General features: G+C 30.6%; 1 protein-coding gene across 4 annotated transcripts in view; it reads left to right on the top strand.

The window, feature by feature from the left end:
* Window positions 1–23,148, top strand: part of Rat1 (5'-3' exoribonuclease 2 Rat1) — a 95,400-nt gene extending 72,252 nt beyond the window's left edge. For all 4 annotated transcript variants that reach the window (XM_087165510.1, XM_087165507.1, XM_087165508.1 and 1 more), the window contains exons 32-34: window positions 20,316–20,388; window positions 21,892–22,051; window positions 22,797–23,148. In XM_087165510.1, the coding sequence (XP_087021636.1) occupies window positions 20,316–20,388; window positions 21,892–22,051; window positions 22,797–22,847 (284 nt within the window). In that variant the 3' untranslated portion in view covers window positions 22,848–23,148. The remainder of the gene's footprint in view (window positions 1–20,315; window positions 20,389–21,891; window positions 22,052–22,796) is intronic.
* Window positions 23,149–23,667: the final 519 nt, after the last annotated feature.

The following is a 23,667-nucleotide window of genomic DNA, read 5'->3' as shown; positions in this document are numbered from 1 at the left end:
CAAGGTAAGAAAAAACCATTATAGCTATGGAAAGATCCTGTTTGCATCTAATTGCATGCCAAATGGATGCCTAGCTCCCAGCGCGATCGTATATCAACATGGCCAACTCTTGAAACGGTGTTGCGCAACTTTTTTATTGTTTACTTTTTTAAATCGTGTAAAAAGAGGAAAATATAACTCATTGAATAAAAATTATTGTTTTGTTAATAAGGATTAATTAAAATGATGTCTAAAAATCTTAACAAATATACGTCTTTGTGTTCGTATTTAAAGAAACTGATGAAAGAATAATATTGTTCCTTGCAAACAATTCTCTTCTATTGCGAAAAGGTAAAAAAAAAAACAAAAAAAAAACCTTTATCTCGTATTTGATTTGTTAAGAGCAAGTCAGCATAAGACGTGCCATTTTTAATGGTCCAATCAAATTCAATGGTCTTGCAACGTCATGTGCCCCGTTTCTTTTTAAAATGTGAATTTATTTTGTCCCTTGTTGATTTTTAATACCGTTTCAGTTTCTCTTTAGAAGTTTACTGATTGATAAAATTGGCACTGGAATGTGTTCACCCAAAGAGTACTTGGAAGAAAACCGTAAAAAACTTACACACTTTTCTCTTATGTCAGTGGTACCTTAGAAATCCTTGCTTACGCATATTTATTCGAACGATATTAAAAGCTGTAAAACAATTTCAATTCGAAAAAGATTTCTGAACGTCCGCAGTTTTTGAATTTTGTCATCAATGAAATGAACGTCTGCAAATTTTTTTTTTACAAACATTAATGTATAAAAAATCTATCCCATAATACATAGTAGTTTAAGCTGCTACATATGGAATCACAATCTCATTTTGCCGCACCACCTTTGTGTGTATAGTGCCTACCTTCGATGTTTGGGGATTTTCGCCATAAGAAAGGATAATTAAGGGATGGAGGGAGAGAGTAGTTTTATACGCTCGATATGTTCCACATTCAATCGAAAATTGCTTCTGATCCCTGGGTTTTCTCTCTCTTGGGTCACTAAGCATTGAGTGGCGTGTCATGTTTCCGGGTATTATTTTGATTGATCAACCGCGAAAGTAAACTTTTTCCTTCAACAAGAAATTGCTCCATTTAGTAGGTCTCTATTTTATTGACCTTCCATGTTATCCTAGCAACCATCTTTTTACCTTTTTTTTTTTTTAAATTTCAGTTTTACTTTGTAGAACCACTATTTTTTCTACGTATAATAATGTCTTTTAATAAAATGGCATAAAGTTACGAAACGGGAAAAAAAGATTTCATGCCTTTTATTTTCATAACGACGAGGAGGGGAATAATAAGAACAATTTAAGAAAAGTTACCACCACCCTCTTCCCACTGTTTTGTGTGTATATATATATATATATATATATATATATATATATATATATATATATATATATATATATATATATATATATATATATATATATATATATATATATATATATATATATATATATATATATATATATACGAAAATAATAAATACTTTTATATTAATAAAAGAATTAAAACTCTTTCGGTTTCATAAAATATATTTGTTAAAGTGTAAGCGTTGAGCTATTCTATTTTGGGAATTCAAGGTTGAAAACATACCATTGAATTAATTAGATTTATGTTTGAAAGGAGGAGTTATTTTTAGAATCTTGTCCCTCTTTCACTTCCATATTAGGAGGCAATAAATGATTTTCCATAGTGCGTAGAGTTACAAAGGCATGTGCGACTGGGACCTAAGTACACCAATATCTGTAGTATTTAATGTGGGAGCGAACGTTTTTGCATGACTCTTGCTGAATAACATGTTCCAATAACCATCTGGAGATTTGTCCACTCCTGTCCTGTGTGGAGTGGAGATGTGAAATGTTATAACCACCAGCATACCTGTTAATAAACCTTTTGATGACTTATTATGGCTTTTTTCTGCATTTCTTAATATGAATACACCTATGATAACAGAGATGTAGCCCTGTTATTATATATATATATATATATATATATATATATATATATATATATATATATATATATATATATATATATATATATATATATATATATATATATATATATATATATATATATATATATATAAAGATGGAAATGGAATAAATTTTAAGTCTTTTAAAAATTTGTGCTGGTGTTTATTGAAAGTAATAGGTCGAGAGGACAAATTAATTGTACTGGTTGATTTTCTGATTGTACTGAAAGATTTTTCATTATTTGTTTTGCAATTTTTAAGCTTGCATTGCCAAATTTATATTGTTTTGCTTTTTATTACCTTCGTTTATAAGTGTTTTTCCTGATATAATTTTTTTTTACTGATATTCCATTGAATTTAATAAGCTGGGTCGAGGGGAATTTTAGCAAAACTCCGCTATAGTGAACACTCGGCTATATTGAACATTTTTAGTCGTCGCGTCTAAACTGATATTTGACTGGCGTTGTTTCATCCGCTTATAGTGAATGGCTTAAGAAATTAAGTAGTTGGTTTCTAGTAGTTGTCGAAATTCCTTTTTACTGGTATTTAAATAAACTTTACATAATATAAAATTTTATAATTCTGACTTTTAATTTTAAAATGAAGTAAGTGATATTATAAAGGAGTGTTTTAAATGTGTAATTTCTCTGAAAGAAATAATGCGAGTGGTTCAAAGAGCAGACACTACGGGAGAGCGTAAATGTTGCATAGAAATTCCAACTTTTAAATGCAACTTTCTTCAAAACTGACGGAAATGAAAATGATAAATACCTAAAAAAAATGAGGAATATTGAAAAAAAAAACGTCTGAAAAATTCGTTGTAGGGAGATAATCACTTCGTTATATGGAGAATATTTTAAATGTTTTAAAATTTCGTTTTTAGTAGAAATTCGCTGTAAAGGAACTATGTTGTAGAGAGACTCTTTATATTTAGTTATTTAATAACTTATTAAACAAATTATGTGTTATTGCAATCACTATTACCAACAATATACTTCTACAAAATGCAAAAAAAAAATATTTTTTCATAAGTTTTGGATTAAGCGAACCACTGTTTACAGTGAAATTAAAGCTGTTTCCACAGACGGTTCACTATAGCGGGGTCCAACTGTATAATAAGCAATTGCTTAACGAAAGAGGATGGTAGTTAAGGTTTCTTGTGCATGTTGAAGGCACTGGCAACATGGGTAATTTTATTGCTGCAGGAAGATTTCAAAAATAATGCCAATGGAAACAAGAAGAAAAACGCACGCATTAAACATTAAAGTAAAATATTAATATTTGTGGAGAAACAACTTCAAACAAAGCTGTACGCGTGTAGAAATAAAATTAAAGTGTCATTCAGAGGACTACACGGCAGACATCCCTCAGATGGTTTATATCACAAACTCTGTAGGTCACTCGAGGAACATCCTTTGGATGGCCTGATGAGTCCCTTTTTTCCACATTATTCTCATTCTTTTGTGCTACAGATATATTTTCTAGTCTTTTGAAATATGCGGAGCAGTGGATATCCAACTCTTGTGTTGTTCAATGCAATCTTTTACCAAAGCAAGAAACATAACTACATAATTTTAATTGCGTTTAAAAGTTGTTAAGAAAATTACTGCTATTTCTGCGAATAGAAATAAAGAAAAGAGCGTATCTATGACCCTGTGTCAGTCCTACTATGTATCTCAAAAAATACTTAAGCTTCCACCTAGTGCATCATAATAGTGAAGTGAAATGTATAAAGACATAAATATGTTGTATGCTTTCAGATAATCCGAAAACTTTTCGCCTTTAAAGTAAACTTTTTGACGGTCAACACAAGAGCTGTCACTCAAGCGTGAAGAAATACCTTGGAAATGCAAAAAGAATGAACCACTTTTCATCTCCGATTAACTTGTTCGTATGCTTTTCCGTACCCCCTTTCCCTCCTGTATACATCCGTGACGCACGTGTGGTCAGTTCTTCCGTGCAGGTGTCTAAAGCACACCTTTCAATCCACTGTCAACACGTCCTCTTTGACGATTGTAACCTGCAAGCAACAGTTTGGTCAGAGAAACCAGCTGTGCCTTAATATCTATATCAACCAAATCTTTTACTATATGGACTGCCCAATCTGCCCATGGGGTCTTTAGTGATTCCCGGATATCTAGGGTGTTTGTTTGGTATTCGCCCAACTACCCATGGAGACTGCCATTCAGTGAACTTTGTGATATTTTTATAATAAATCCATTATGAGAGGAGAACTGAGGCTTTTAGCCTTCGTGTTTGATACTCACTGCTGTTAACAATGTCCTTCGTTCAAGGAATTTATATTGTGGATGTTGTGTTATATTTTGTCGTTAGAAATACCATTTTCATTGGGCATCATTGCTGCTACGCCCGGAATGTGTCAGTAGTATGTCAACTACATATAAATATACATTTATTGGGGAGAAAAAAGGAATTTTAATGGTACTGAATTTCACTTTTGCTGAAGCAATGATTGTCCCCATGGTTTAGACCCAGTAACCATGACTTCCATGGTTGCAAATGTCTGTGGTCGTTGAGGGAAAAAACTGGGTACTTTACGACTAGCCGGGCGCTAGCTAAAAGTCGCCAAAAGGTATAGACCTCCATCGATCTTTTATTTTTTTAATATTTTTTATTTTATTTATTTTTTAACCACATAAAATTAAAAGGATTAAATAAAATAAAATGAAAATTTTAAGACAAAAGGTGAATCTTCTTGCGCCCAACTAACCGAAAAGTACCAAAGAATTTTACATAAGCAATATTTACTGTGTATAATTTTTTTTTTTTTGTTCTTTTTTTTTTCAAAGAATATCTTTCTCAACCAATTGACTCACCGTGACGAATCAATTATTCAAGCATATCTTTATAATAAAAGGTATTTGGGAAAGTTTTATGCCTACAAGGATTGAAGTAGCTTAGCTTTTAGAAAATTATTTCTGTTTTAATTACAGAGACTCCAACTACTACGGATTTTCTGTAGTTTCAGAAAGTGAGAATGAAAAGAATTTTGTCAAGTTCTTAAGCTCTAATATTTAAAATTAAAAAAAAATTCTGTTCTGTTTGTTTAAAAAAAATCTGCTTTAGTTTACCGCCAATGGAGAAAAAAAATAATTTGCCGCAACCTCAAATAGCTGGAGTCTGATTGTTATTTCGCTATTATTTTGTGGATCTTTCCCTATGACCTTACCACCAGTTAGTAGCTATTAGACCATTGTAATCAATCAGATATAATCAATGGAAAAAATAATTTGCAATGCCTCAAATAGTTGGAGGCTTATTGTTATTTCACTAACATTTTTGTGGATCTTTCCCTATGACCATACCAGTTAGCAACTATTTGACCTGAAAATTTTTATTTTGTAGCCAGTGGCCGGTAGAATAACTTACAAGGGAGACTAGGAAAGTGGGACTCGCCGATTTTGAAATAAACTAATGGGATGTATGACTTATGAGGAATAGTTTTAGGGGGTAACATTCGTTTCAATATGTTCAATTCGTTTATATATATATATATATATATATATATATATATATATATATATATCAAAATTTACAACTTATATTTGGAGAAAATTTCTCACCAAAAGTTGATAGCTATTAGTAAATAGCAATTTAAAAGCAGCTGCTTCAGTTAAAAATTTATGGGATCCACTGATCTGAAGCAATACAATTTGTGTAACATATTTTATTTAGTGCAGGTTATTAAGCTTTAGGGTAATTCTTTTCCCCTATCTAATTAGAATTGCTAAATCCGTAATGGAGGCGTAATCCGTAACTTATCCGTAATCCTTTTGTTTTTTGGAAACATCATGTTGACACTAAGCTGGTATGTTGGCATATTTCTTTATCATTTGTTTTGTAAAAATCTTTTCAAGAAATGAAATTTAATCTGACGCTATGAATGTGCAAACATATTGTCTACCACTTTATTGATTTGTTTAGAATTGATATACTGTGTATAACTTAATAGTTTTCAGCTTGTGTGATCAAAAATTGATTTGTAGTAATGACATTGATTAGTAGTAAAAGAAACTTTCTCTAAAAGTTTCTAAAAATGTGGAATGAAATGACTGTTGACTTACTGCCGTTTTATTGATTGTATCAAACGAATGACATCAAACCAGCGACACATAAGCCGTTGATGATTACACCATGCCAAACTCAAGTATTGCAAAACAGCTTTTAGTTTTCCACTTCCTTGCTTGTATAAGTTTATAATATCGTAACAATTGAAGAAAATAATTTTTTCCCCAAAATAATTAATAATAATTTTTAATTAATAAATTAAAAATAAGTTTTGCACACAAAAAATTTAAAATTAAGTTCTAACTGTTCACCGTAACAACTGATAAATAAGCCTTCGCAGTCGGTCAAAATTCGCTTCTTCGAGTTTAAAAATTTTATATCTTAATGCTTACGACTCTTTTTAATATATAACTATTGTTAACTATTGCGTGTTTAGAAAATGAAGGTGTGTTATATCGTTGTGTGTATTTTGTTTACTTAGCTCTTTAAATGCTTCGAGTGGAAAGCATTGGATATGTCTTTAGCTCTCCAATGTTTCTTTTCGGTTGCAATTAAATTTCAATTCTTTGGTTTATCTGCAATAACCTAAGTTGCAATATAAGGATATTCAATTATGCCGAAGATATGCGAGTAAGCGCCACTTATTTATCAGTGAATGTTCATTTCACTGAATAGAACAATGCCGTCTCTGCTACATCTTTCTCTTCAAACTTTATTTAAATTTAATTCCCTCTTTTGAAAACCGCCATTAGAATTATCGTGGGATCTTAAAACGGGAATTCTGCCTGCAATACCATATGGGTAACGGAATCGGGAGCAGGGTGGAGGGTTGGGAAATCGTATATGTTTTGAGTGTGTTGATATAGCTTGCCAATACTTGGGCGCAGATTAGTCGGAGGGAATGTGAAGAATTGCTGCGAAGAGATGAAGGGAATGTTAGATTCCCGATATTTGTCCAGGGGCGGCCGCAGGAGGGACAGGGGGGGAAGGACCGCCCTCACAATGGAATTAGATGGGATTAAGAGAAAGGATTTGGACGCCTTTGTCGCTCTCAAGTGGCGCGTCGGTTGAGGCCGATTATGCACAAAAAGCGTATTATAGATTTTAGATTTCAATTCCTATTGCTGATGTGACGTTGCCGGTGTTTTGACTGGGATGTGTCAGCGTTATTGGTGTGGACACTGGCTACATGGATTTTTTTCACACGCTGGACATTTTCCTGGTACAAATTTCTTTCCTCGAGCTTCTAAGCGGATCAAAATCTTTGACAGGAGTCTTTGTTCCGATTTCTGGAGCCGTCGCTAAGGAAGTTGTGTATCTTCCTGTCGAAGTCAAAATATGGCGTTGTTAGATTTTTTTCCTTAATACCGATTAAAACTTTTCTCTATCCTTTACAAGTTTGAGCGTTCAGGAATTTCGGTGCAATTTTTTCCGAAAGCAAAATTTAGAATTTTTAATTTTGTAGTTTTCGTGTTAGAACAGTACAATTTTATATATTTAAAAAAAAATTGGTATTAATGTGTTTAATTATCAAAAAGTATTGATAAGAAATTTTACGGTATAATTGAATTATATAATTAACATGATAATCAACTAGTTTAATTTTTCTTTGATATAAATACAGAAGTTATTTACCAAAATATAAGTTTTTGCTATAACCTCAGAAAAACCGGGGTCACGATGAACTGTAATGTCGATATATATCGGTTTATATCAAATCTTTCTGCAACCTAAATAAAATGTTTAGTTGAACCATGTTTATATTTAAATGGAATCGCCTACTGGCTCTATGGTGGTCAGGGAGCAGAAAGGTCCCGGAGTCGAATCCCGATCAGAGGCATAGAAGTTCTTTTCTGTACTATCTATCTGTCATTCTCACTTTTGGGTTAACGGTGACGCACCTAATATGGCGCCCTTTAAAAGAATGATCAACATCTTTCTGATTCCCGTTGACGAAAAGTCAATATCTGGGTGGACATTGGAAAAAAATTAACTTGAATCGTATTTTTATATATTTTGCGAAATAGATTTGAGACATAGGGATCAATTTATCCCCATATTAAGGTTGCAGAAAATTTGAACCCTGTTACAATACAACACGCTGTAAAATTTTTAACACTCTACGGGCAATTTATGACTTCCATCAGAGAAATAATGATTTAGTAATGAAGTTTAAGCGTAGAATTTGATTCAAAAGAATTTTAACTTTTAAATTTCCATTTTCCATCCAGATTGCTCATAATTAAACGAGTTTCAATGGCAGTTGAAATTTTGAACGTTTTTGTAATATCTACTTACTAAAATCTATCTTCTATCTAAAATTTTGTTAAACTAAATAGATTTTTTTTTTGTTTTGTTTTGTTTAGTTTAGTTTAATGCGCGTTGAACTATAATTTCTTGCAATACTATGGTAGATTAACTTATTGCAGAAACTGTATTAAATTTCCAAGGTGTTTTGTAAAATGATTAAATTTCACTCTTTTAAACTCTAATTAGCTTAAAAAATTTTATTTTTTTTTTTTTTAATTTCAACTTCTGTTGGGTTTTTTCCCCTTGCGTAATTTTCTTTTTGATAAATTTATTTTTAATTTCATTGCATCAAAATTTATATTTCTCTTCTTTGGAAATGAAATTTTGATAACATTTAAATACAGCACCCAATATTGATACAACCTTAACTATACCCTGAAAAATATGTGGAATACTCAAATAAATGATAAAGGAAAAAAAAAGAAAAAAATTGAACCTGTGTTTAATTTTTTTTTTCATCGCATCCCAAACAAGTGAAGGGAAATAAGGCGTAATGAAGTCAATTTTTTTTTCTCTTCTTTTAAGTGTCTTCGCTTCGAAGTCTCCTTTTGCATATAAAGATGGATTTTGGTTATCGAACAGATGTTCGTGGGATGTTTTTGATGCTGAACCTGTTAGGGGTCTTCAGTGACCATCCTACTATCCCAGTGTGCATCCCGAGCTTAAGCTAGAATGGACCTTTGAGGTCGGGGGAACAGTTGGGCTTTGCGGCCCTGCAATGTCGAGGGCCCTCGAAGCGGTCCCTACCCCATTCACATGTATGATTCAGTCGTTTGGGGCCCCACACTTGAGTTTGCAAGCTGCGAGTCCTCGAGTGGATATTGCCATGGAAACGGGACGCCATTGTTGTTTGCTGCTGCCTCATGTCTGATTTACGTAGAGAGAATTTTCTTATATATTTGGAACGCTTTTGTCGCTCAGCGATTTTTTTTTTTCATTCTCTTTTTATATCTACATATGGATGCTTTCCTCTACTTATAAATCTCACCCTCCCATGTCATTCTGCTCTTTTCTATCCTTTGTCTTGTTTTGTTTAACCCTATTTGCGTTTTGGGACATTGCAGTTGGGACACATAGCTTGGAAGCACTTCAACTTCCGCGCGTTTTCTGATCTTCATTGAATCAACCGTGGATCTCAAGAGTTTTTCATTCTGTTATTCAACGCGTTTATTATTCTATATATATTTTTACCCCTCCTCATTTTGAATAATCTTTTTTTTATAAATATATTTTCGTTTGAAAAAGAATTTCTTTTTTATTATTATTATTCACAATCCAATCACGCCTCACCGAAGTGCTAACCCGAGTACTCTAACCCAAAAGGTCGATTCGTTTGTAACGAAACTTTTAAGAACGTAAACAAGCCGTTGAATTTGTGTAATTATAAACTTCCCTGCGCAACTGAATGTACTGTCTCTGAATGTGAAGGTGCCGGGCAGAAGAGCTTTTGAAAAAGTTCTAAGAGATCTCGAAACCTTTTGCGTCCATTTTAGAACTTGTTGAGATGAACACTTAAAATCGTAGTTTTGGTAGCAAAACAAACATTTTAACAATTGTAAAAGAGACGAAATTTTTATTTACAAGCGGGCTTCAGTTTTTTAAATAATAACATAAATGTGTAGTTGTGTTATTTATTGTAGTGCTTTTGAGTTTTTTTTTTTTTTTTTCTTCTATAACATTTGCTCCAAAAATGCACTTTTAGTGTGTGAACGAAAGAGTTTGTGTAAGAAACTGAACCAGATTCAAGTGGTTGAAGTTGAAAGATGAGAGACAAGGAAAAAGTTTTACGTGATAGTCGCTGTTAAATAACAAAAATATACGCGTATTAGGACTACTTTTTTTAATAAATAAATAAATAAACTTTTATTTTTCGTTCTTTCGTTAGTTAAGGCCGATTTGTTTGTAACTATACTTTAAAAAGGCGTAGTAAGTCCCCTTGCCGTCAGACTAACAGTTAACGATTTTCGTGGTTTTCCTGTCCATGTAACGCAAAGCCGGTTATTTCCATCAAAATGTCTTCGAGTACGTGATCCTGAAGTTACATTGTCTTCTAGATTGGGTTCAAAATTACAAAGCTACGGAGTTGAACATTGGTAGCCGTAAACTCAAAACTGAGTCGGTTGTTCAACGGCGGTTAATAAAATACTTTTAAGAACGTAAACAAGAGCCGTTGAATTTGTGTAATTATAAACTTCCCTGTACAACTGAATGTGAATAGTCGAAGAGGTTTTGAAAAAAGTTAGAAGAAATCTCAAAAACCTTTTGCAGTAATTTTTGAACTTGTTGTGATGAGCACTTAAAATCGTAGTTTTGTTAATAAGAAAAAAAACTATTTTAACCTATTTATTATTATGTAAAGGAGAAAAAAATTTCATTTACAAGCGAACTTCAGTGTTTTAACAATAACAAAAACATGTAGTTGTGATATTTAGTGTAGTTTTGTGCTTATTTTATTATATTTGTCACTAAAATGCACTTTTAATGTGTGAACCAAAGAAATTGTGGAACAAATTGAGCCCTATTCAAGCTGTTAAAGTTCGTTTTACAACTGTACAAAATATATATATTTTTTAGAAGAAAGGAGAAATAATTATCTTTTTAAATTCAAATACAATTAAACTTTGTATAAACATGCAGGCATATTAGAACAACATCATTATTAATAAAATAAACAATTAAACTTTCAGTTTTCGACCTTATGTTATTTTTTGAATCTAAAGAATTATTCTAACAAAAAATAAACAAAATTAGAGCAAAAAAATTTATTTTCGAGAAAGTTAAACTTACATTTTTTTTAACATAACTTTTTTTTTTTATTCTTGAGACAACCTATCTTCCAGAAATGTTGAAAATTATCAATTTGTCAAAAAGTATATTTTGATACAGACCATATTTTGTACAAAGATTCAAAATGCGGTTGAGAGAATGTTTTCCGCCCCCAAATGGATTTTTTCAAATAACAAAATATTGAAAAATGGAGCAAATTATTATAATTGTTTGAAAACCATTATAAGATAAGAATTACGCATAAATATATATCACTTGCACAGAATATAAGCGTGTATTAAGAAACTATCACATTTAATAACGATTTTAATATAATATTAAATTCGTTCGCCTATTTCTAAGGTAATAACTTTACTCAATTATGTAGCTTATTTTTGGGATTTATAAATTAAAAGATAACCTAATAATAATTTATTAATCTCGATTTTTAATTAGTTCCAATGATTTTTTGGGGTCCTTTTTCATTAGTTCGATTAAACATAGGCTTAAAAATGATTTAAATAATTTTTATAATATTTGAGTAATTATTAAATAATTATTGTCGAGATCTTTTATTTTTCTTATTTTTATCAACAGGACGTGACTTATTAACCGGAGTAATAATCGAGCAAATTTCTCCAACTTCAACACCAACTATTACCAAAAAAAATTTGATTCCGACTTCATTGTCGTGGTTGAGATATTCCACGAGAGCGAACTAGTTGTACATTCTATCGAATAAAAAATAACTCTCTCTTCTTTGAAAAATAAGCTTATGATTAAAGATCCTCACTATAACTCTGATGAGGAAAATACTTAAATTTTTATGTGTGATTTTGTTTATTGAAAATTCGGATTTTTTTTTCTTTTGCAAAACCATGTAATTTTTAGTAGTTACATTTTACCCTCTCAGAGATTAAACTCTCACTTGACGAAAGTGTTCCCTCAACCTATTGCAGTGCGTTGTGAGAGACTGTTAAAAAATGACGAAGCTAGAATAATGACTAGACAATCGAAAATAAACTGACGAATTATGCCGACCGATTTGTATGGTGCTCAAAGAGTTGGTCTCATACTTGGAAGATCCGGGGTTTCGTATCCCGTTTCGAGCATGGGTGTGATTTATTTCTCTGTTTTATCTATCCTTGTGTTGTGTCACGTATATGGTACTCACGTTTAATATATTAGGCACTTCATCACTATTAGATGTTTAATATATTTATCACTTTTAAATATATTAGGCTCTACATGTGTTCCTAAGGTTATATTTGCACATCTTTCTTATGTGCTTAGTTATTTATATCAGCACGTGGTTCTGATACTTTCAACTTCCCAACGAAATAAGTACTTGTAAAGGCTTAAATCTCACTAAAATGAGTAATTACTTTAAATAATTTTATTTTATTCTTTGCTTCATCTTGCACAATATTTTTTGAAAGTTCCGCGATCTATAAAATAAACAATACCTTAATCCGCATATCTTTTTTGCTTGCCGAGTCTTCTTAAGTAATCAAAATTTTTGCGGGCGAAATCAAGCTCACCATTTAATTCTCTATCGAATTAAATCTTTCCGGGAGCATTTTTCTTTCAGCTGAAAATAAATTCCTTTGGAATTTTTCGCTGTGATTAAATTTACTCGCTACTCGACTCAAAGTAATTTTTTTTTATTCATATTTCATATTAAAACCTCACTCGGATAGGCGCTGAGGAATGAAAAAGATGATCTTTCTTTATTGTTGAGATATTCTACGAGAGCGAACGAGTTATAAGTTCTATCGAATAAAAAAAATAAATAACCATATAAAATAACTCTCTCTTCTGCGAAAAGTAGGCTTCAGATTAAAGATCCTCGAATCCATAACTCACCGCCCCCCATACATAACTCTCAAAAGAAAAGTACTTAAATTTTTAAAGCGCAATTTTTTTTTTCTTTGCCAAGCCATGCACCTCATTCTAACGACGGCTCAATTTTTATCGAAAAGTGAAGAAATATATGTTCGAATGAAGAAAAAAACGGCATAGATAGATGCGGAGTAAGAAATCCGCTTTTAAAAGATTATTTGTTCCAAAAAGACCCCTTTACAACCCCTTTTTCCTGATATTGCTTTTGCGGCGAATCCATTTTTGCCATGCATTCGCTTTTGTTAATAGCGCGCTCTCTGTGACAAAAGAATAAAAAAGGAATTCATATCTCCTTTTTTCCTTCTTCCATTTCAACCGGTTCTTTATTTATATAAAAGTCTACTGTTGTTATTAGTGTTGTTATTTTATTTTTATTTTTAACGATAGTGTGCCTTCCCGATTCCTCGGGAACAAACGCTGTGCGGCGCAACAGTCGTTTCATATCGATTTTGAAAAACGGGAGAGAATTTGGAGGGAGGGCGGGGATATCGTTCCGGAATAATATCCTCTCCTTGTAACCATCGGATTTTGGGAAATTTCTGCGAGACTCGCGCTTTCTATTGTATGCAACAGGAAATGAGATGTTGTATGCATTCTGAATTCCAAGAAATGGGAAGAAGTGTTCGAGGGGTTTAACTGTTTCTTACTTAAGTCTTCTCCAATGATCGTGTCTTTTTGGAAGCCCTCATTCCTAGAGCATTATTATGCTTTTCATATAACTAAATTGAGTAAATTAATTATAAGTCTTTTGGTTATAATTAAGCACAGGTTATATCATAGTTATTTTTTTAAAATAATATTGTAATAGCACTAATAATAATAAAAAAAATTGAAATTAATGATTTTAAAAAAAAATTGTAAATAGTAAACCAAGTTGCATATTAAGAGGACACTATACCGGAGAAAGAAATTTCATGACAAATTTTCTTTTATCTTCACTGTAAAAAAAAATAATAATAATCTGTTAAATTTACTGGAAGAAAAAATACGAGTAAAAAACCGTTTATTTCACTGAAAAATACTGTTGTTTCCACAAACTCTAATATTGTGATAAAAAAATTCTATACGCCTGTTTTTTTAAGCAATTAATATTGTTGTTTTTTCAAGCAAACTGTTATTTTAATTAAAAATTCTATGCGCCTGTTTTTTAAGCAGTAAATACTGTTGTTTTCTCGAGCATTATTTTAATTTTAAAAAATTCTATACACTTGATTTTTTAAGCAGTGAATACTGTTTTCTCAAGCAAACTCTGTTATTTTAATTTTAAAAAATTCTATACATTTGTTTTTTTAAGCAGTGAATACTGTTGTTTTCTCAAGCAAACTCTATTATTTTAATTTTAAAAAATTCTATACACTGGTTTTTTTAAACAGTGAACACTGTTGTTTTCTCAAGCAAACTGTTATTTTAATTTTAAAAAAATAATATGCGCCTGTTTTTTAAGCTGTAAGTGCAGTTATTATCACAAACAAACTCTGTTTTAATAAAACATTCAGCAAAATTACTATATCAGTGTTATGGTCGGTGCGAGCCAAGAGCTGCATTTTACGACTTGTGCACTCTGAGATTCGAATCTGGGTTACCTCATTGAGAGAAAAGAGCTCTGTCTGTAAAACCATAAAATAATTGGTGAAAAATAAGAGCAAGTATAGAAAATAATTGTAAAATGGTTTTAAATAGAATAGAGTTATCGTATGCTTAGCAAAACTGCGTGGCATAAATTAGAATTTGAACTAACGGTTTTAATCCGTTTATGATTAGGATGAAAAACAAAGAAAAATTTTTTTTGTTAGCATAACAGCTTTAAATATATAGAGAAAGTCAGTAAAAAAAATAAAACGGGACTTTTTAACAGTGTACATAAGTGATTTAAAATTTTGAAGTGCTGAAAAAATGAGCTCAGATAAACCTAGAATATAAAGTTTCAAATTCTAAAAAAAATTTCAAAATATCTTAATTGAAATAAATTATGACAGGATTCCTTCCCACTCTGTGTAATCCAGCCGTAGTTTATTTGCGTTTTGTTATTTTGAAAACAATTTTTCAGCATTTGAAACTTCATGATTTACTTTATGTTTACCTGAATTCACTTTTCTTTAAATTTTAAAATATCAAGAAAGAAAACAGAATTGGCCATGAAAAATTTCTGCCATGGTATAGCGACCTCATAAGTTAACAGTTGTGAAATGATTTGGAAACGCAAATGTTTACAAAAAATGATTCGAAGATATTATTATACGTTTATGAAATGAATACGTTTATGTTATTATACTCCTGGTTTTTTTACAGTTTAAAAAATTCCCTTATATCGAATTTATTTCCTTATTTAAAAAAATCTATATTGAAATAGAATTTTTGCGCAAGTTTTTACTTGTTTGAATATTTAAATAAGTATTACTAATACGTAAGGCAGCAGGCCTTATTAATAGAAATCAGTTTAAAACTTTTTTTTGCTCTAAAATGTTCAGAACACCCTTCTTAAATTAATTAAAAAATATTTTAACTATCTTTGATGAATTAAATTCCTATTACTGTTCAAAATTATGAGTGAACATATTACATAACATTTAAATTATATTTATTTAATGTCAATCATAACTGGTAAAAATTGCAGTTTTTCTATTTTGCAGTTATTCTAATTTGAACTGTGCAAGAATTGCATAATCTCGAACTATTTGTAAAATCTACTGGATTTTTTTCCTATACATGTTGGAAGCTATGGGTATGTAAATAGCTTGAATTGTTAGGTATCTTGAAACTTTTTGTTCCCTTCCAACTTTCATGCTTGTTCTGAGTGGGCTAAGGAAATTTGAACTGTGCAAGAATTGCATAATCTCGAAATATGGAAATAACCATTGAAGAAGCTGCTTATGAATCAGAAGAAAGCTTGAACTTGTTTTGTTTATTAATGCTATTCTGAGAGATGGATGATTAAAAAATCCTTTAAACAGCGCCAAACGTGTAAAAATAACACTACTCAATCTCATCTCTTGCGTTATTATTTTTTATTTATTTTTTATATGCAATTTAATTTTTTTTAAAAAGATAAATCATCCCTATTGACAGTGTTTTCATCTCAGAAAAAAAATGGGTGAGAATTTCTCACCCTTTCTCAAAAACAGGGTGAGATTTCAAAAAGTTAAGTGAGACTTCAAAAATTAAAAAAAAAAAAAAAAAAACACCAAGAGACTTGAAAAAAAAATCATTTCTTTAATCATAATGCATTTTTAATATCTTCTAATTTTTAAAGCATTGAATATTTTTGCAGCATCATCAAATGGAAAATGTTCTACATCTACTTTTTCATCAGCTATTCTCATTAGGTTGCTCAAATGCGTATTTGTTTCGTTTTGATCGTTTCTACCCACATTTGTTTCATTTTCATTTGTCCGTTTCGGAGTAGAAGATATTGGCTTTACAAGGTATTTGTCCATCTTACATTAACGAGCAAAAAATTTGAACGTCTTACATGAAGAAACCTTACCTACGGTAAACACGTGGTTGCAGAGAAATGCGTTCTGAAAGAAGTTCCGTGGTTCGGAAGGATGGTGTTCTGTTGTTCTTAAAGGTTCTGAACAATACTGGTAAATAGGGAAGCTAGATAATGGGGTAGATTTTGAAAATAATAAAAGATCCAGGAAGAAAAGTGAAACGGATTTTATTCTAAATGGCGCAAATGAGAAATTTTTTTCAAAATGCGAGGAATTCGCGAATTTTGAAATAGGTTTATAGAATGCGCGAATTTCTCGCTGTTATCATTTTTTAATGCGAGAATATAAAAAAATATGCGAGATTCTCGCGTTCTCGCGCTGTAGTGAAAAGACAGATGACATCTTTAATATTAATTTCATTGTTTGATGTCATCAAAATTGATTTTAAAACCTCGAGTCGGTGGGCCAGAGACTCTCCCAATACCTAGCCCATAAACACAAAACCACTCTGTCTTCAAATAACAAAAAATTGGATAGAGGGAGCGGAAAGAATTTTTTTTCCATCCTTTTTTTCCGCCCAGAAGAAGATTAAAAACCTCCCGATAGTAATACAACGGCACTATGTCGATCGAAGCCCTTGCTTCCCTCTCCGCCCCGGTGTTTATGGGGCTGCCTTGTACCGGACGCTGTGCGGCCGCCTGAGTTGTTTACACAGCACTCGAAGATGCGGGCTTTCCTGCCAAGCCCGCGTTGAATATCAAGTTAGCTCTTCTTGCTTCTTTCCTTTCTGTCCATTCGTCCCGCCTGCTCTTTGGCTGAATTTTTTTTTCTTCTTTCTATTCTGTTTTTATGCCAAACGGGCGTTATTTTATTTTGAGATGCTTCTTATTGGAGGGGATGGTATTTTATCCGCCAAAAATCTCATCTTCTTCACTTTAGATCTTCTAAAAACAATTGAGAAGTCTATTTCGGTGGTCAGGCTTAATACTTTTTAGAGCAATAATATTTCTGCTTAAGAAATACTTTATCCCTGTTATGATTGTTATTTTTTTTATTTTATTTGAAAATGGTTCCCAGTGTTTGAAAAAGAAAGATAAAGCGACCTTTTTTGTTTGATATCATCACTTATTGTTTTTAATATCATTATTATATATGTTTTTTTCTTTCGTAAATTGGTCAGAACACAAACAAGTAATTAAAAAGAGACATAATTGTATATTTAATTATGTACACAAATGTAATGAAAAATATTAATATATAAACTTATGCTTCGTTTATCAAACTGTTTGGAAGTTTTTTATTAAAATGTACTTCAATAAAATGTGTAAATATAATATTATTATTAACCTAACTGCTGATTTAATTTGTTTTTGTTGATTAATGGACCATAACTTATTGTTTTTTAATAACAAGCACTTTAATACTTTCGCCAACGGTTATGTGATTTCTAAATTGAGCTTTAAGAATGAGATACCAGCATAATTGTTTTTTTGCATATTCAAAGAGATAGGTCATGCATAAGGGTTGTTTTTTTTATCAGCATCGACAATCTGTTCTTTAGTCATTCAAGAACTTTCAAAAAACCCCTCATTGATCTATTTGTGTCATCGCGACCTCAGTTCCCGCCTGCTGTTTACAACATATTAGAAAATGATAACTTCCATATCTATATTTCAAACGTTCCGCCAATCCATCTGGACACTTTTTTTTTCTAATATCTTACTAATGAAGTCTGTACATATCTCATATCACGGAGAAATATATATATATATATTATTTATATATATATATATATATATATATATATATATATATATATATATATACATATATATACACACTTATTTTAATTGCTTAGTTATACACTAAATCATCACGTTTCTTAAGTTGCAACCATTCATTTGTATTTTTTACATTGAAAATTTTAACTATCATGTAGGCAATTTATGTAGGTCGTATTTTTAAATTATCACTATTTCATTAATATAAAATCTCAAAAAATTATTATTTTTTTATTAGTATACAAGATGATCCGTAAAAACCACCCTTAATGTATATTTTTAATATCTTCCTCAAAAATAAGGGCAAAAAGTACACAGATTTTAAGTCTTAAATTAATATTGAAGCGAGGAAAAACCAAAAATGCTATCGAAATCTTACAAATCGCGATATAAGGAAGGCATGTGTACTGTTGGTACATCAAAACCTGTTTCGTTGATTTCAGGTTGAAATTTAAAGTATTTTGGATACTCTTTTCAACTCTACTGTGTTTCCTACTGCAATCAGATTGGTTTTAATGTTTTGTTCTTAACTATAATTAATCAGATTTTGATTGTTGGTTTTATTTTTCCAGACTTAAATATTAAATTGCTACTGCTCCCTATGCCCATACTTTTACATCTCCATTTGTGATATGAATTCTAATTGTATACATTAAAGGCAATTTTTGCGGAACATCTTGTATCTTTCTTCATGTTGATTAATTAAAAATATTCTTAATATTTATCAATTGTATGATCTATTTCTTGATTAGTTTTAGTAGAGAATAATGGAGATATAATAATTCTTACTACGCTTTCAAAGAATAATTTATTCAAACATTTAAAAGAGTGGAATGAAATTAAATTCTTGGTAGACCTCATTACCAATTTAAAATTATTAATTTTACCTATGATTCAGTTCGACTATCTCTTTTACAAAATAATCCAAATCAATTTAAAAACGCTGTATGAATTCCAAATGAATAAACTTTAGTTAATCATAATTAGTTCCTCCAAAAGCTTTATTAACGTCTAGTTTTGAGATAACTCTTTCCTTTTAGGAGTATTATGGGAAAACTTTTTCTGGAAGCAAAAATCTGTAATTTGACAAAAATTTAAAAAAAAAACATTTTACTGATATGTTGTATGTTTTGGAAATGTATCGATTAATTACATTTGAATTAGGAAGCTATTTAAAAAATTCCTCTATTAATTGCATCGCTTGATTAACCTTTTGACGTAAAATTATTATTAAACATATTTTTTCATACTTTTTCCAAACAATAATTTTTCAAATTTGCAGTTATTTAGGTCTAAGAGAAATAATTATTCATCATTTAAATTTCTTTAATTTACGAAATCAATTATTGAAATGTTTGAATATGAATGCGAAATAAATGTCAAACTACCTTTTTTGGATTATATATTTCAGTACAAATATAATTCCGATAATATAACAGATTTTTTTAGTAACTATTAGACTGTTTTTTATAATTAAAAAATACCAAAATATATTCCTGCTCGTTATTAGTGCATCAGAAATAAAATATATAAAAAATGCCCATCTGTGTTAAAAGAATAAGAGAATTATAAGGAATACAAATTTTTTTACTGTCCAATTTTAAATTCCAGAAAATATAAAACTCACTTAAGTAACTTTTTAAAATCAATATCTAGAAACTTTAATAAGTACTTTATCAAATGTGAAATTAAAAAGCTTTACAGTTATTTTCTAATAAAAACAAGTAAAAAATGGGAACATACTTTGGTTTAAATTGCAGACAAATTTATAGAGGTATATGTGGATGTTTTGAATTAAAATATTTTTTTTTAAAAAAAGTAAGCGCAGAATCTGTGAAATGAATTTTTTTTATTTTATTTATATTTTTTCTTTTACATGATACATTTCAAGTAAAACTACCACGATTTCTAAATTGTTTTTTTATATTTTGTCGCAATTATTTTAAAATACGACTGAGAGAGACATAAGTGAAAATTACACTTTTAACAACTATTTAAAATTTTATATTTTTGTAACATTAAATTGTATTTTTGACATTGTTATTTGATAATATACAGTTCTTTTGTTACAAATGTTTTTTATTTTTTTCCAATACTCAGATTCTTATCAAGGACGTGGACCAGGACGATATGATTCAAATCGTGGTCATAGTTCAAGTCACTCATCTTACGGGTAAGTATTTCTTTCCTAATTTTTCTAATTTATTTTGTTTACGTATACACTTCGGTACTCAGGATGTTTCAAATTTCGGCTGCCAAAGATTAAAACTTACGCATAGACATGGTCACAAATCACGTTTCAATAGCTTCAACAAAGACAAAACTACAAACTTGCTAACTACAAAATGAATTATTTAATTTTTACTAGAATTGTCCGAAATCGCTGTCGTCATTACTCATACTACAACGACATAAAAATGATTCTTAAATGCGCTTGAAGATGCCAGGAGTGTTACTGATGTTTGCCGAAACCACGACAATCCTATGCTATGACATTATGAGATTCTTCAATGTGTCTACAGGCGTCACATTAAATGTTAAAACTGCTAATATTTAATAGCATTAATATTTTACTAAAACTTTTTGAAACAAATGTTTAATAATAACAAATTGAATTAACTAAGGAAAAATTAAAGGAGATTGTATTTTTAGCTTATGTAAAAAATCTTGTTACGTAGAAAAGGTTTAGTTACAATAATATACAGTTATACTCTCGATATCTGGAACTTTTTTATTCAAAGAAATATTTTCTCCCTTGACATTATATATCCACCTAATGTTAGTTTGAATTCCTATGTCGAAGGGTTTCTTCTCAAAACTTTGTTATTTCGAATTTTTTTACGAAATAGAAAAGCAATTTTTCGGAAAAATCACAATGTAAGTTTATTGTAAACCAATTCTTTTCTATTCAATGCATAATTATTTTTGTCTTACTTTTAAATATAAAATTTTCATTCTTGTATTTAGACTTATAGTCAACTATTATTACATACATTTTTATTTGTAGTTATTCTTATGTTTCATAACGCTACTTTTTAGAGTAATATTTTAGAATTTATTTTTCTACTTTGTGGCTGGGTGGCGCAGTTGGTTTGTCGTTGGCTTTCTGAGCCCAAGTCTGCGGGTTCGATCCCCGGCCCAGACACCGGATTTTCGGGATGCAGAAAATCCTCAGCGGCCATGTCGTATGATTATGCGGCATGTAAAAGAAACCTGGAGCGCTTTATTGGCTCTTGGCATTTCCGGCAAAATTAAATTCCTAGTGCACTTTAGCATCCAAATAGAGTCTCGATGCTGCCATCTAGTGTGGCAGAAACTAGACGTCCAAATTAACATGACCAACGGTATCTCACCCATTGTGGTGGTCCTGAAAGAGTGGATACCACCTCTGGAGAACGCACTAGGTCTGCTCATCGGCAAGACCGATTGTGCAGCTCATTGGAAATAAAAAATAAAAAAAAAATTTTAAAAAATTAAAAATAAATTTCTACTTTTCGGAACATATTTAGTTCTGAATTTATCTCAAAAACTGGTTATCTCGAAATTTTTTTTAGCGTCCCTTCAACTTTGAGAGTATACTTTGTTTAACTCTTTTTTATATAAAATATCTGTTCTGACTATGTTATTGTGTTTATTATTCTTGTATGGTTAGACAATTCTATCGTTCTACTTATAGACATAATAGAACCAGTAGTGGTCCTTATTGGGGTTCAGCACCACCACCACCACAAGGAGGAAGTGGTGCAGGTCATTGGGGTCCAATGCAACCTTCTATTCCTCCAAGGCCTTATCCACCTTCACATAGGCATGATGACAGAAGAGATCGAGACAGAAGGGTAATTTTATAATCTAATTATTTAAAACATAACTAATTTATTATTTTTTTAATTGAATTTATCTTGTTAATGTCTGTTATTAACTCTAACTAGGAATTTCTATTATGTAAGTATTGTAATTTTTCTATTTGTGTCAATTTGTAAACATGATTAGTTCTCTAAAATTGAAATTAATTCAATGAAACGTTTTGGTCAATGAAGTATAGTACATAGTTACAAAATTGTAAAATATTTTTTTGTGAAAAGAAATTGTGTCATGATTGGTTATAGATGAATTTTTATGAAGAATATATTTAATTACAAATAAGCACCAATAATCACGGTTAGCTTATTTCATCTTTGTGTTATGTTATATTTCGTAATTTTTTATAAGCGTTGGAAAAAAATTTAATTAATAATATTAATATAATTTTATAATAAATAAATATATTTTATAATAAGTAAATAATAAAAATATAATTTTGCAATGAATAAAGCAATATCAATTATTGATACATTAGATTTTCCTGAAAGAAAGCACTATCAATCATATGAAGATATGCAAAGTTTATTCAAAATGGGTAAATAAAACATAGCATAAAGCTAAAACAACTTTTAGTGATTATTGTTTATTTGTAACTAAATTTATAAGTTATTGTTCTTCATCTAACTATTTTCATTTCTAAGGATTCTCTGTTTACATATTAAGGGTAGTCATCAAAGAACACCACTCTCTATCGATAATGAATGTATATATTTTTTTCAGAGCTATCCTCCCTCAGGAAGAAGTTCCTATTCATCCGATGGACGATATTGAAACACATACTTGTAGGCCTCTCATTTTTTAGCACACATCTTATATGGACCACATTGATCATGTTCTCCACAATTTTGTATGATATGTATTCCATAAAGTGAATTGTTGTTTTTTTTCTCTGTTACAAATATTTTAGCTATGAAATATAATAATTTGTATAGATTTCTTGTGAGGCTTATCTTGTATCAATGTGAAAAGATTCATTATCTACACATGTATTATTTTGCATATTTAACTGACCATCAGTGTGAGAAACTGTACCAGGTTTTTAAAATATGTTGTAATAAAAAAATTTGTTCAATTTGTGCTTATTTAATTTTACACTAAACCACAATGAAAGAGAAATTAATGTTAGCATTATAAGTATGCAAATTAGGACCTGTGTAATGGCCTCTTACTGTTTTGTGACAGTGATATTTGCAGAGCTAGAAATGACATTAGGTTATATGTATTTTTTTATGACTATCGTTAAACAGCCGACTCAATTCTGGGTTTACGGCTACTAATGTTCAATTCCGTATCCTTATAATTTTGCACCCATTCCAGAAAACAAGGGAACTTCTGGAGCAAGTATAGGGGAAAATGTGCTTTCGTGGAGGACTTTTTGATCGAACTAACCCTAACCAGCAGTGATGCGAAATGATTGCGAAATATGATGATTGCGAAAAAGTTCGATTGATTCTAACACAAAATTTTGGCTGATGCCTTTACAATTATGGAATGTAAGAAGCACAAAAGTAAAAATGCTTTCAATCAAGAAGAAAATTATCCGATGTGCGTGTAGAATATTCATTGGCAGTACTCGTATACCGAATCTGGT

Source organism: Parasteatoda tepidariorum, chromosome 6 (genome assembly GCF_982258835.1).
Source record: "Parasteatoda tepidariorum strain Cologne lab strain chromosome 6, Ptep-v5.0, whole genome shotgun sequence".
Taxonomy (NCBI): Eukaryota; Metazoa; Arthropoda; class Arachnida; order Araneae; family Theridiidae; genus Parasteatoda; species Parasteatoda tepidariorum.
This window is presented reverse-complemented; position numbering and strand designations above follow the sequence as displayed.